The sequence below is a fragment of the Zonotrichia albicollis genome, chromosome 3 (genome assembly GCF_047830755.1).
Source record: "Zonotrichia albicollis isolate bZonAlb1 chromosome 3, bZonAlb1.hap1, whole genome shotgun sequence".
Classification (NCBI taxonomy): domain Eukaryota; kingdom Metazoa; phylum Chordata; class Aves; order Passeriformes; family Passerellidae; genus Zonotrichia; species Zonotrichia albicollis.
In genome coordinates this window covers 11,589,683-11,603,017 of record NC_133821.1, presented here as the reverse complement: position 1 = coordinate 11,603,017, position 13,335 = coordinate 11,589,683, and the positions used below count along the sequence as shown (strand labels likewise).

The window sequence follows — 13,335 nt, the reverse complement described above, 5'->3', positions numbered from 1 at the left end:
TTATGAATGCCCTCACTGCTATGAAGGCCACAGGGAAGTGTGCACCTCTAATCAAAGGTTAACAAGCTCTGACAACTGTTGCTTGAAGTTCAGAAGTCCTTGTGACAATGAATTAATCCAATTACCTCTCAGAAGTCCCTGATTGTCCCTGGCTCTTAGAAAGTGACCATTTAAATGTGACTTATTCAGCAATAACGACTGGTCATTAACCAAAACAAACTTACGCTTTTTTCCAGCACACCACGGGAGGGAAAATCAATTCCTAGGAGCTCTCTCAGGTTCTGTAACAAACTGACTTCTGGGTCCCTGTGGGTGGGAGAGGGGAGAGAAAAACCCACCTGAGGAATTGAGGAATGGCAAACACCACTTGGGTTTCCAGCCTGCTCTACCAGGGACACTCACCACAAGTGCATGTTGCTGTTGAGTTTGGTTCTCAGGGGGTTCACTTCTGCAAACAGACAGGAATAATGGCATCACCCCAGTGAGCCTCCCAGGCTCAGAGATCTGAGGCCAGAGGAGAAACCAGGGGAATTTGCTGCCTTACCATGATCTGCCCCAAGGAAATAACACTCTGGAAGCATGTTTGGATGGCGAGGATCAACCTCTATGTTCACTGAGACATTGTTCCCTGCAAGGAGAAAGCAAGGCCATGGGGAAGCTTTGCAGTCAAGGATTTGAAAAGGGAACCATTTTTAAAGGCAGTTTTAAATTGGTTAACTCAGGCTGGGTTTTGTTAGGATAAATAATAACAAAGTTGGGAGGTGTCCAAATGATTGTACAAAATATGAGTATATAGCAAATACTTACATTTCCACAAACTGTAATTAAAAGTAGCAACTGATTAATTAAATCTGTCAGGCTTGTGTTTCTTTTAGACTTGGCTTAACCTTTACACTTACTCAGAAAGACACATAATCAACCCAAGCTAGATGACAACATCCATCCAAAATCTTGGTGAAACTTTAAAGGTAGAGACATGTAACTTACTAATTCATTTTAATCTTTTATAGTCAAAAAGAGAAGCCCAAACCCAACATTAAGCAGCAGAAGTCAGTCCTCTCCCCAGCAAATTCCAGGACTGAGACAACAAAGCTGTGTTTTTGAAACAGCAAATATTTGGCTTTTCAAGACCCCCCAGCATCCCTGGAAGGGGATGTTCCTCAGAGGGAAGCAGCTCCAAAACATCACAGCAAATTCTCCTCTGAACAAGGCCAGGTAAAACCCAACCTTTTCTGTAATTAAAGCTGTGTTAAGCTCTCGTCCTGGAAGAGGTGGGAATGAATGAAATCAAAGTTCAGGGGTAGCTGAAGGTTCCCTGTGCCTGATAACAAAAGGCTCAAAGCCCTGTCCCTCCTCTGCTCAGCTCCTCCAAGGCACTTTTTGAGGCTTTTCCTCCCTTTTCCTTGGCCTGTGGCAAAGGGCAGCAGGACCAGGACAAAGCCCCCCTGCCTGCACACAAAGTGCTGCCTGACCCACACCATTCCAGCCACTGCTGAACTTTTCCTGTCCTTCCCTCCAGCTCCTTCCTCCCTCCCTCTACAGCTGTCAGGGACAACGTGGGTCCACTCTGCATTCTCACATTTCAATTTGCTATTTGTGATGTGGATTTTGTATAATTATAAAATTCCTTATCCTATGTATGTTAAGACCTTAAAATGCCAGACATCAGCATATAAACTGAGGTACATTTTACAACTGAGGTGTTGACAGGGAAGCCTCATTTCTTTTTATTTCTGTCCTTTCCCCTTGCCTCCTTTAACTCCCTTTTTCCCCTTGGGCTGCACTCTAATATTCCTTCCACTCCAACAGGATGAATCTAAAGTTTAAAACTCTGGAATTTGTGATTGAGGTAAGGGCTTCACCTAAACTGATTTTTCACAAATGCTGATTTTTCTAAGGTTACCATGTAAGTGCTCAGCTGTTGACAGTTCCATGTTCATAATTCACAAATACACAAAGTTTTCCTGCAGAAATTTTCCTTTATCTGACACCAGAAAGTTGTAATGAACTTCCCAAACAGGATCAGCATTCTGTTATGGAAAATTATTTTTTTTTAATATGCAAAAGAAAAGTTCTAACTTTGGTTTTAAGTGCTGCTTTTCCTTTCCCAAACCCAAAGAAGCACCATCTGATGAGACAAGCAAAACAAACCATCTCCCTGAGCTTTACTTCTCAAATCCACTGTATCCCTTTACATCTTTTCCTACCTATTGCAATTCTCCTGCTTGTGGCGCTCCGGGTGGGATTTTCTGGCTCAAGCACCCACGTCCTGCCATCGATTTCATCCAGGGCATCCCAGAATTCCTTCAGCGACTCCAGTGCTGCCAGGAACTGGTTGTAAATGTCTATTAAGGAGTTCTAAGAAAACAAGAAATTTAAACAGATTTCATTGAGTTTCCACCAGCAGCCTGAGAGTATATTTAAAAACCAATTTATTCATTTAAGGAGTGTTGAAATCTATGTGTGTGTCCCAGTGTATTGTGATAGCATAAAACATGGAATATCACCTAACAACCTGATCATTATCTCAAAATTAAGTAGTATAAAAACAGGTGCTTAAGATCAGCTTTCAAACCCTGTAAATAAGGCACAAAAAGGAGAAACCATCTAATAAGCAGAGGATTACACGTGGGGGATTTCAATATTTGAGAGTGGATTACAGGGAATCAGAAATATCTTTCATTAGACAGGACAATATACAGGACAGCAATGCCAAAGAAATCTTTTTAAATTATCAGTGGGCAAAAAGAAGTCACCATTTCCCCAGGAAAAGACTTCTGCAAGAAGAGAAAACATTTGGTGGTCAAGGGAATCCTTTGCAGGTGCAGATGCCCATTGAGGGACAGATTTCAAATATTTTGAGGTTCAAATGAAAAAGCAAATTAAACATTATTTTCTCACACAGGTATTTTTCTATGAATTAAACAAAATACAGAAGGAATGGTTTCCTTTAATCTGTAGTGATTATATTCTTCCTTTCTCACCTGGACAAAGAGCAGCAAATTATCTGAGTGTTCTCAGATGAAGAAATAGAATTTTTCTACATAATAACTTTTTATATTTTGTGCATGTGTATTTTAGAAAGAAACGGCGTAGCTTGGAAATAAAATGCTACATTTTTTCCTGCTGTTGTTAAATTATATTAAAGTAGGAAAGCACCTAAGCAGAGAAGTGTGAATTCTGCCAATCTCGAAATGTAACGCTTATTATCTTTAAAAGCATTTTGTTACTTTTATAATACCTGAAGTGATATAATAGTGTCAGTCACTTAACCACATCTTAGAGTATAGTATCTTCATCTTAAGTACTATTATTTCCAGTATTTTAATAATTTTCACACAGTCCTGAAATGTGATCTTTTGTGCTCTGATGACACTTAAATTAATAGCATAATTTTCTGGTACTTGCAACAGTTGCTTTCCATTTTGATTTTTTACATTTTTCTATATCACATACAGATAAATCCTCTAATAATCATTTTTATCTTTATCTTCCGGGAATTCAAAGGGTTTCACTAGAAAAAAGAAACATCAAGGGATTATAACCCACAGATAAGTTTTAAAATCCAATTAATTTTAATACTAATTGTAATTTTTCAATGATGTTCCTTAAAAAGGTAGTTAAATCTTTTTCTTTTTTTTTCTACACTGTTCATTTGATCTTATTTGCATGCTTCACTGATGTTGCCAGCTGTCTCCTGCTCTATACCTAAATGCATCTATAGCTATTTAAATACATCACCTGCTTGTCATGCAAACCATGAAAACTCCAAGATTCCTTTTTATTTGATTACCAAGTAATTTTTGGTTGCTGCCAGGACTTTTAGAACAGCCTGAGATCACACTTTTCTTTGGTCTAAATTACACCAAGACCATCATTAATAATGTCAAACAGCACAACTCTGTTCCCTGGTCCCCCTTGTACAAATGAATTAGAATTTGTGAGAAATATGTCAAAATTCCTTGGAAAACAACATTTCTCATTCAGGCTGTGAGTGCTGCTCACTCTCACAAAGCCAAACTGGTTCCTCCATCCTCCATAAACACCCTGGCTTTGGTGAGTCCCAGGACTGTGACCCCAATGTCACCTCTGGTATCAGATCCATGGATCCCACATCCATTCCCACCACTGACTTTGTCCAGGGAAAATCAGATACTCTGGACCTCCAAGGGGAACACACCTTCTCTTTTACCAGGAAAGTACCATGAGGTTTCTCAACCTCTTTATTTCCATTTCTATCCTCTGCACTCTCATCCCCCCCTCAGCACCAGGACCTCTTCATGCCAATTCTCTTCTTCCTTAAATTCAAACATTCTCCCAAGCCCACCCTTACTGCCCAAACACCATTCCCTCCAATCAAAGGAATAAGAAAAAATGGGAAAAAAAATCTCACTCTACTCTTGGTTCTTATTTCTAGAGCCACAGAGGCTGGGAAGAATAAAGACAAAATCTCGAGGCTGTGCCTGCCAAAAAACCAATGAAGCCTTTCAGGAACTTCTAAGAAGTGCTGTAACCTATATGGCTGTTCTGCCAAATTTCAAGCATCTGCTCCAAATCCTGGATGAACTAAATAGTGATCAAATGGTAGTAAAAAAAGTTCCAATTAAGATAAATACAGAACAACTGATTGCAACTTATTTTTCAAAAACAGATAAAAATGTAATCTTTATTTTGATATTTTTTGGCTAAAATTCTTCCTAACAGAAAATTTGCTTATCCAAAATTAAAACAACTGCAAAGCCCCCTAATAAGAAAGGTGAAATAGCCTAAACTATAGGTATCATTACCTTCTTGCCCTTCATGAATTAATAAATAAAATACAATTTAATAAAGCAAACAGTCATTAAATGGAAAAGGGATCACCTAAAGAATTTATGATTCCTTAGATTTGTTTGGAAACACTTCCTCATCAACAGCAGTTTAACAATTTCCCCTCTCCTTAACAGAAATCAAGCCAAGACACAAGCCTGGAATCTTTATAAAGTGTCTTGTCAACCATCTCCATTTTCTGCCTTTACAGCTGGTGCCTGTGAAGTTCCTTTGCCAAGAAAAAGCACAATTACGAGGCTTTTTATTGTGTTTTCATCGAAATAACCCAAGAATCATCTCATTCCCAGCACTCCACCTTCTGCACCTTGCATTCCCATTTCCTTGCTGGCTGCTGCACGACCTCATTAGTCATTAATTTCCACTCCCATGACCTTCATGTAGCCAGCCAGGTGGGCAGTGGTCAGTCTGGAAAGCTCACCCTGATTCTGCAGAACTGCGCTAAAACTGGAGGCAGCACATTTATCTGCTTCTTTAGAAAAAGGCTGTAACAGAAATAAGTAGATGTTCTTGCACTTGTCATTGAGAAGCACTCTGCATTTATTTGGCACTTAGAGCAGGAGCAGCAGCAGCAGCATTGCCCTTGGTGCTGATTTCTTACTACTCTAAAACGTCTCCTCTGAGCCAGAATCCACTGGCTGTTGCTGCTCATGCTGTGAGACACCTGCACTGGCTACTGGGCTTGTCATGACGCACAAAACCCCACCATCTTCAGCTTGACATTGTGCAAGTTATAATTATTCATCCAAATGAATATGTCAGAGCAGCAGCAGCAGACCTCTCATCAGAGCAAAAGAAAAATACATCAAAACATTATCAACCCAGCAGGAAGACAGGGACCATAAGGAAAATTACCCATTTTTAATATGGATGCCATAAAGCCATGTCTATTATTATACAGAAGGGGGAAAAAAAAAAAAAGAAGGGAAAAAAAAACCTCAACAACCCCTCAAGTTTAAAATCCATGAGCCTGAAATAGGCAGCAGCACACACAGGGGGTGGGAAAGAAAAATCAATTACCTGCAATCTATTTATATTTTCTTTCATAGGAGTTTATATTCTAATGGTGCCATTGCACCAATTTAGTTAAGCCTTGGCAATTTATACTTTAAAGGCATAATTTAAAAGTTTAAGACCAATTGGTACCAAAACACCACGTTATTTCACCAGAGAAGAGGTGTAGCCTGTTCTTTTTCCCTTTTAGGAACCAAAATTTTCATGCACTTGAGTACCTGCTGAATTCTGCTGCCAGTGGTGTTGCAGCATTATCTAAGCTTAACCCATATTTTCTCACGGTGTGAGGGCTGCTCGCCACAGTGATTCCCACACATTTGGAAAATAAACACAATTTACACAATTACCAAAGCCATTTGTCCCCACAAGTGTTGGGTTCATGTCACCCCCACACAAAAGGTCAATTTGCAAAAGCTGCTGTACAGCTGAAGCATTTCTGTCTGCTGCTATTTGGTTCAGGAATAGAGCAGGCTCTCTGCAGCTGGAATTATTTCATGACTTCAGAGCAGGCTCTTCCCTTACTCACAAACACCTTTTGTTCATGTTCTCAAACAGTCCCCAGGTAATTCTAACTGGAAGAAGATTTTAAGCATCAGAGAGTTGTATTTTTAAGAGAGGATTTTTCCTTGGCTGTAGTGCCAGTATCAGTTTATCCACCCCCATTTTTAACTTGTCAAAGGCTGCTCCATGTCAGGATTTTCCAGAACATTTTATTCAAACACAAGTCCTTCTTTAAAATTACGAACAGCAAACACAGAGAAGCAGTCACTGTCAGGGATGTTTGAAATGTTGTTCATTTGAGGCAACACAAGGCTGTAAAATTAATAAAACACTGTTCAAAATATGTATTAAGTTTGAGGTTAAAAACAGCACTTGAAATCCTGGCTGGAGTATAGGGACTCCAGTAAAATTCAAGGGAAAAACATTTATTTAAACTGCTCCAAACCATATCAGAGAATCAAAACCAAACTTACATAAATAAATATATTTTTCATTTGCAGTGGTTGATCTTTGCAGTTATTTCCTCCCAATATTAGTGGGCCTGAGGTAACACACAGAACCTTGAGCTCTGCAGAGAAATTATATGCCCAGCTTGAGCTGCAACCTCCCAGCCATGCTCCCTATGGAAGTTGTTACTTATTGCTGGGTAGAAACCCTTATGAGAGTTAAAATTATCAGATACAATTATTTATGTAAAAACTATTTTCCCAATTTAAATGAAATATCAATTATTTTCTACATATAATTCAAATTAACTTGTATCTGAATGGTAACATTTAAATTCATTTAATATAATACACATGCACTATTCAGGAAGAAAGGTAGATGAAATAATGTGAACACCCACAAAAGGCAGTGTGGTTTTTCATGGCAGCAATATCAGGTAAACTAAGAAATTAGAATTTCATTAAATAGTTTCCTAGATGGATTATAACTGGAAAATTTTATTAAGTTATGAAAGCTCTATAGGATAACAAACTGGGGAAAACTCTATAGGACAACCAACTCCTCTTTTGAATGTCTGTCAGCTTTAGAGGCTGTTTCTTTTCTAGAAACAATAATTTTTTCTACATTTCACTTTCTTTGCACTTTCCCACCATAATTCCTAGAGAATTGTTTCTCACATGAACAGCTTAAAAAAAAAACAAAACCCAACCAGTACATCCAACATGCAAGATAAATCTCATGGCAAGGAAGATATTTAAGGTACTGTGATAAGGAATATGGAATTCAGTGCTATTACATTTTCATGAGCATGTACAGAAATAAAATGCACACAGGGAGAAAAGCTGGAGTTAAAAAGCAAAGCCAACCCCTTGTTACCACCCCTCCATTGCACATGTATTTTTATTTTAAAAGCTGCCTAGTCCAGCAGTTACCTGTGGCATCCAGGAAACAGCAAAGGGAACAGGAAAATCCACAAGGCAATCTGGTGGTTCTGTGGGATACTGAGGGAGGGAAAGAAAATACAGTTTGGGATTTTTTTCCTTAGTGATTTAAAGTCAGACTGATACTCAGCTGCCAAATTTGATAACAAAATATGAGCACTTCAAGCATCTTGAGAACTTGGCTCTGAGAGGAAACAGTATGCAAAGCATTTTCAGGAATAGTTATGAATGTTAATTATCATTTAAAGAAGAAAGCCACATGTAAATGTTTTATATATCAGTATTTAAAAAAGGCAGGAGAATCCCAATTTTCTGTGCTCAGTGGTCACAAAGGAACATTAAAGAAACCTTAAGAAACAAAGCATGAAATATTTTTTAAAATTTCTCCTCAATTATACATATTAGAAACCACAGTTTAAAAATCAAACAACCCTTCCATGAGTCAAGAACTAATTTTCATTTAAGCTGAACTATTTGTTCTGAATGGTAACATTTTGTTTTTTAAAACTGAAAGTAATGCAGAGTACTTAACTATTTAGAAAGAAATGAGTGAACATAGACCAAAATAAATAAAACAAAACTTGATCCAAATTAAGAGATAACAATAAGAAAAATTTTTTAAAGACTGTATTAAAAAAAAGAAGCTATAAAATGTTTGATAACTCCATGACATCTTAGCTTATTACAGTTACAATCAAATGTGTGTTTCAGAATTATCCTATTTTTCTTAGGCCAATTTAAGCAATTATTAAATACAATATTTATATTGGTTTCCTGAGCATGCAGCTAACTTTATCTAGAGAAAGCATTTTCATAGCCCTTGCCAGATCATTCAGATAATTACCAAAGTGTCTTAATTACTACACATCAGGCAAATCCTTCCAGTGGCCTATTTGAAGCCTTGGGGTCTGAAATGCTCCTGCACTGATCTTAATCAAAGAAACAGCATAACAGAAATAAACACACTTTTATTAAAGCATCTTATCAAAAGAAATGCCTTCCCAAAAAAGACTTCAGCCAAGTCTTCTCAAATGCAGTGTCTGTGTGTGTGAAGGCAAATCAAATCCCCAGGTCACCAGAACAGGATTTCACACACAAATTTTGTCTGGCAAGTTTAAATGCCAGACATGGTTTACAAAGGACAAGAAATTGATCCTTCATCATCAAAACCACTTTGACAACAAAATGAAAAAAATGAAAACAAAAAGAAAAAGGATGATTACTTATTAAAATAGGCAAGTCTGATAATCTAATCTTTTTGTTACATATATATTTAATTGTTAGATGGTGTTTTTTCTGCTATGAGGAGTTTTCAGCTATTTTATTACTATCAAATGAGGAATATTCAGCTATTTTATTACTATCAAATGAGGATTATTCATCTATTTTATTACCATCAAAAAACCACACAAGTTTGCACAAGGACAGGAAATGGAAATCTCCATTCCATCAGGACAGTGCTAAGTTAATGCTGAACAGAACCAGTGCCAGTGTGACCATGGCAGCTGCTTGGGAAAAATGAATATTGCACTGGAATTTTTTCTGCATTTTTATACTTTCAAACAGTTAAAATACTTTACTTCTGTTGTCCTAAGAGCAAAAAAGCCTCAGGGCAACAGGTTGCACCAAATTTCTGGTGTCACACAAAGCATATTTATCCCTTATAAACAACACAACCTGGTTCCTCTCCTTGCACATTAAACAGCCCATAATTGCACTTCCAGATGGATTTTTCCATCAGTGTATTTAATAATGGACTGACTAGCAAATTAATTATGCACTCATTACTCTCTGCATGGAGGACAGTTCTACTCTCTCTAAAACTCCACTGGAGCAACACTCATTCCCAAACAGTATTTTTTCCCCTACAAAGGTAAAGCTTGTTCATGTTATGTAAGACTGAAAAACTTTTAGAAAAACCTCCTGGTTTGTAAAGGAATACAGGATGCCTGTGAGGGTGGGATTCCATACCACAGTACCATGTCCCTTCCTCGTGCTTTCAAGATGATAACTTGAGGTGATGGATCACAGATCGTCCCAAACAACAACATCCAGACACTTTTAGATCCCTTTTTCCCCTGGACTGATTTTCTGAAGACAACAATTATTGCCAGGCAATTGTCACCACACAGCCTGGATATTCACAGTCTCTGGTGGGAGATTTATGCCTTGAAATGAGATATTCTATGAAGAAATGTTGTAATTTGAGTTCAGGGATAAGTACCAGGAAGAATTAAATTTTTTCTCTTTCTGCAAATGCCATGGGTTTGATTTGCAAGTACTGTCAAAATGGGACATTTATTTGGACTAAAAAGAAATAATTTTTCTGACTGACTTCAGTTTTCCATAAATCTTTACATCTCTGACTTTAACAGCAAGACTTGTTAATAACCAACCCAACATCCTCTAATTCTTGTTCTGTGCACAGTCTCTGGATGTTGTGATAATGAAGGAAAGTCTCCCAGATGGCTTTGTCAGTAATCCAGTAAAATGAGTACAGTATCAAAGTGTTTTTCATGTGATGCACAGATGCATCTTACAGATAACCATAATCCAATATTAATTTTAAATATAGCTAGTCTGAAAACTCAAGCAAAAAAAAAAATTAACTGACCTATTACCTTGCAGAACAGACACACCAGCAAGCAAACCAACCCTCTAAAATCCTAATGAATTAAGAAAAATCAATATATTGCAAGGAAGCCTCAAGATATCTTGTCCCACATCAATTTACCTTTGCATTTAACTTGAGAGTGATGAGATGCTGCCGACCACAAGAGTCTTCAGCTTTTAACTTGACTGTGCTCAGCCCAGTGTCCACATAGGCCACTCTGGAAGAGAGAAGAAAACTCTGAGAGCCCTGCAGTTTGCAATCCCCTGATTAGTGTGTTACAAATATTAATCAGAAGGAGCCCTATATGCCAAGCATTTCTCTGCTGCAGATTTACTGCTGTTAATACACCAGGCTGGTGCTTAATGCAGCCATATATCTCAGGGTTATTTACAGAGTGTGGCAGGGCTCACGCTGTGGTCAGCGAGCGCCGGGTTGCATTTTCCATCAGCGGAACCTTTGACACGCACAGCGTGTTCCTGTCAGCCTCTGCTCATGTACACATTAAACTTCCTGTCAAATCTTTGATCCATTTCTGCACTTTCTTACTCTATCAGACTTTTATGCTCCTGATTTGCTTTTCTCTTCAATGAAGTTCTCTTTTATTATCAATGTTATTATTGTGGGAAATTCGGTGCATATTGGTTCATATTCCAAAATTGATTTTCTGCAGAAAATAGTACCTGAACAGGTACAAAATGAGTTATTTATGATGATATGCCTTCATTTCGTGACAGTTTTACACTGTATTCATGCACCCTAGCATGCAGAAAGTACATACTAAATGTGGAAAAGTTTTAAAACTTCTGACTCTTTGTTTAAGATGTCACTGGTTTGTGTCTCCCTACCACAATGAAGATGGATAAAATTGTAAAATAGATTGTTTTCTACAGGTGGATTCTGCTTAGTGGCATCAACAATTGCCAAAAAGGTTCAAACCTCCCCATATATTTACCAGTAAACTGGGCATGTGGATATTTTGGAGTTTTTACTATGTCATTCCTGTGTAAAGATAAAAAGCAGTCCAAGGTAATTGCACAACTTATCACCCAGACTGATGGAAAGGCCTAACAGAGTTCAGAGAGAGCAGCTGCTTGCTGGTCTAAGCAACATTTATTTTTTTTTAAACCACTACATACTAGAAAAATCACATGGTTCTCTCAAGTGAAGCTGGGTTGTAGAGGCCTGTGGAAGAAAAAGCAGATGGACACTAAAGAGTTGCACATCCCTAGCAAGGAAGTGAAAAGAAGAAAATTTTCTACATAAATGAAATAGCCTCAACAGGAGGGAACTGAAAAATACTCATGGAAAAAGCAGTCGTGGTAGTAAGAAGGGAGAGAGAGATTATTTCATGTTTAATGCTGATTAATCCTATATTAAAGAGACCTGCAGATTTCTGGGAGCATTTCTCCACAACAGCTGAAAGAAAAGACAAGTCTTGATAAAAGTGTCATTCAACTGGAGCCAGTTAAACTTGATATACTCGGAAAGAATTAGAGGATTCTTCCTTGAACTGGGGGGAAAAACATCATTACTCCTGCTTTGTTCCAACTTGACCTCAAAAGCGTATCAGAGTTCTATAAAGATGAGAAACCACCTCTATGCCACCCCTCCATGTGCTGCTTCCTGGGCTGGGGGATTCCTAAAGCAGCAGCTGAGGCCCAGCATGGACACTGCAGTGAAAAATGCAGCAGTGTCCACAGCAAAGCACAACTGTTGCCTGCAAAGAGCCACAGCAAAGGAAAGCAAAAATTAAAGGGATGCTACCAAGGTGTCTGGGATTTTACCTGTTCTGACAATCTTCTTGTTTGGACCACTTCAATCTTGATTTATAAGAAAAGTATGGATTCTTTTAGTTCGAAGTCACACTTTTTGTATAACCATATAAGGATTTGTGTACATAGGTGATATTTCACTTTTACAGACTTTTGTTCCTCTGTAGGCTCTGTCATTTTATCACAGAAAAAAAATTAAAAAAGGAATAAAAGGAATCAGCATAAAGATGGAAAGCCTTAGGTAAATCTCTGAAGTCCAGCAGGACACACAAATGACTGAGAGCACAGGAGCAGGCAGGATTCCCTGGAAATGGAGAAGGCAAGAGCACAACATACTTTGTATGAAATAAATGGGAAAGTATCAGGCATAAGAGCTTTGAGACAACATGGACTTAAGAGATACTGGCAACCTTTTTGAATCCCCATGAGGGTTATAAGAGGTTTTTTATAGTTGATAATTTGCCTTCCACTGCCACTGGCTCAACCAGCTTGATTAAGGGGAAGTATTAGAAGAGCCTGTCCTGTAACTTTACTCCTGCAGTAGTATCTCTCTCTCCCCAGTTCAAATCTTTCAATTTTTTTTTCTCAGTTAGATTTGGTTGCAGTCAGCTTCCAGCATGACCAAAAATTTGCTAGGAATGAGTAAATCTGAGGTACACAACAAGCAAGGGCTTTTTCCTAAGAAAAATCCTTAACTACAGCTCAAGGTGTGAGCAGTGGCTGCTCCTCAGTGGCAGCACCAAACCCAGGCAGCTCTGCTGAGAGATCATTGCAGGATGTTCTGAACTGCCAGGCAAACAAAGCATCACCTACAACTCAGCATCAGCCTCACTTAAGAGGCTTCCTTAGAGAGTCACTTCAGTGCTAAAAGCACTCTGGAATCACAGGTGTGACTTGCTAATGGACTCCACATGGCCTGCCCAGGTTATTCTCCTTCCAAGCCGCAGCAAACCTGATGTGATTCTCTATGTGCAGCACAGTCCCTTGATCAGGGACTGATTTCCCCAAACCTTCTTCAAGATTTTGGGGTTTGTTTTTTTTTTTTTTTTTTCATTGGTGTTTTGGTTTTTTATCCATTTTGGGAGAGCAAACACAATTGAAAATATACTTCCCACATGTTTAAGAAATTTTGCCTAATATTCTCAGACTCGAGTCTGTGACATTTGAGTATGGCACAATCAGATATTAACAATGGCAACCACTGACAAAAGCTTCAGCT

General features: G+C 38.3%; 1 protein-coding gene across 2 annotated transcripts in view; it reads right to left on the bottom strand.

Annotated features, from left to right (window-relative positions):
• Positions 1-13,335, bottom strand: part of FANCL (FA complementation group L) — a 67,227-nt gene that overhangs the window by 1,453 nt on the left and 52,439 nt on the right. For both annotated transcript variants that reach the window (XM_026793283.2, XM_005486802.3), the window contains exons 6-11: positions 10,465-10,561; positions 7,722-7,790; positions 2,208-2,358; positions 545-628; positions 403-448; positions 225-306 (exon numbers count right to left, since the gene is read on the bottom strand). In XM_026793283.2, the coding sequence (XP_026649084.2) occupies positions 225-306; positions 403-448; positions 545-628; positions 2,208-2,358; positions 7,722-7,790; positions 10,465-10,561 (529 nt within the window). The remainder of the gene's footprint in view (positions 1-224; positions 307-402; positions 449-544; positions 629-2,207; positions 2,359-7,721; positions 7,791-10,464; positions 10,562-13,335) is intronic.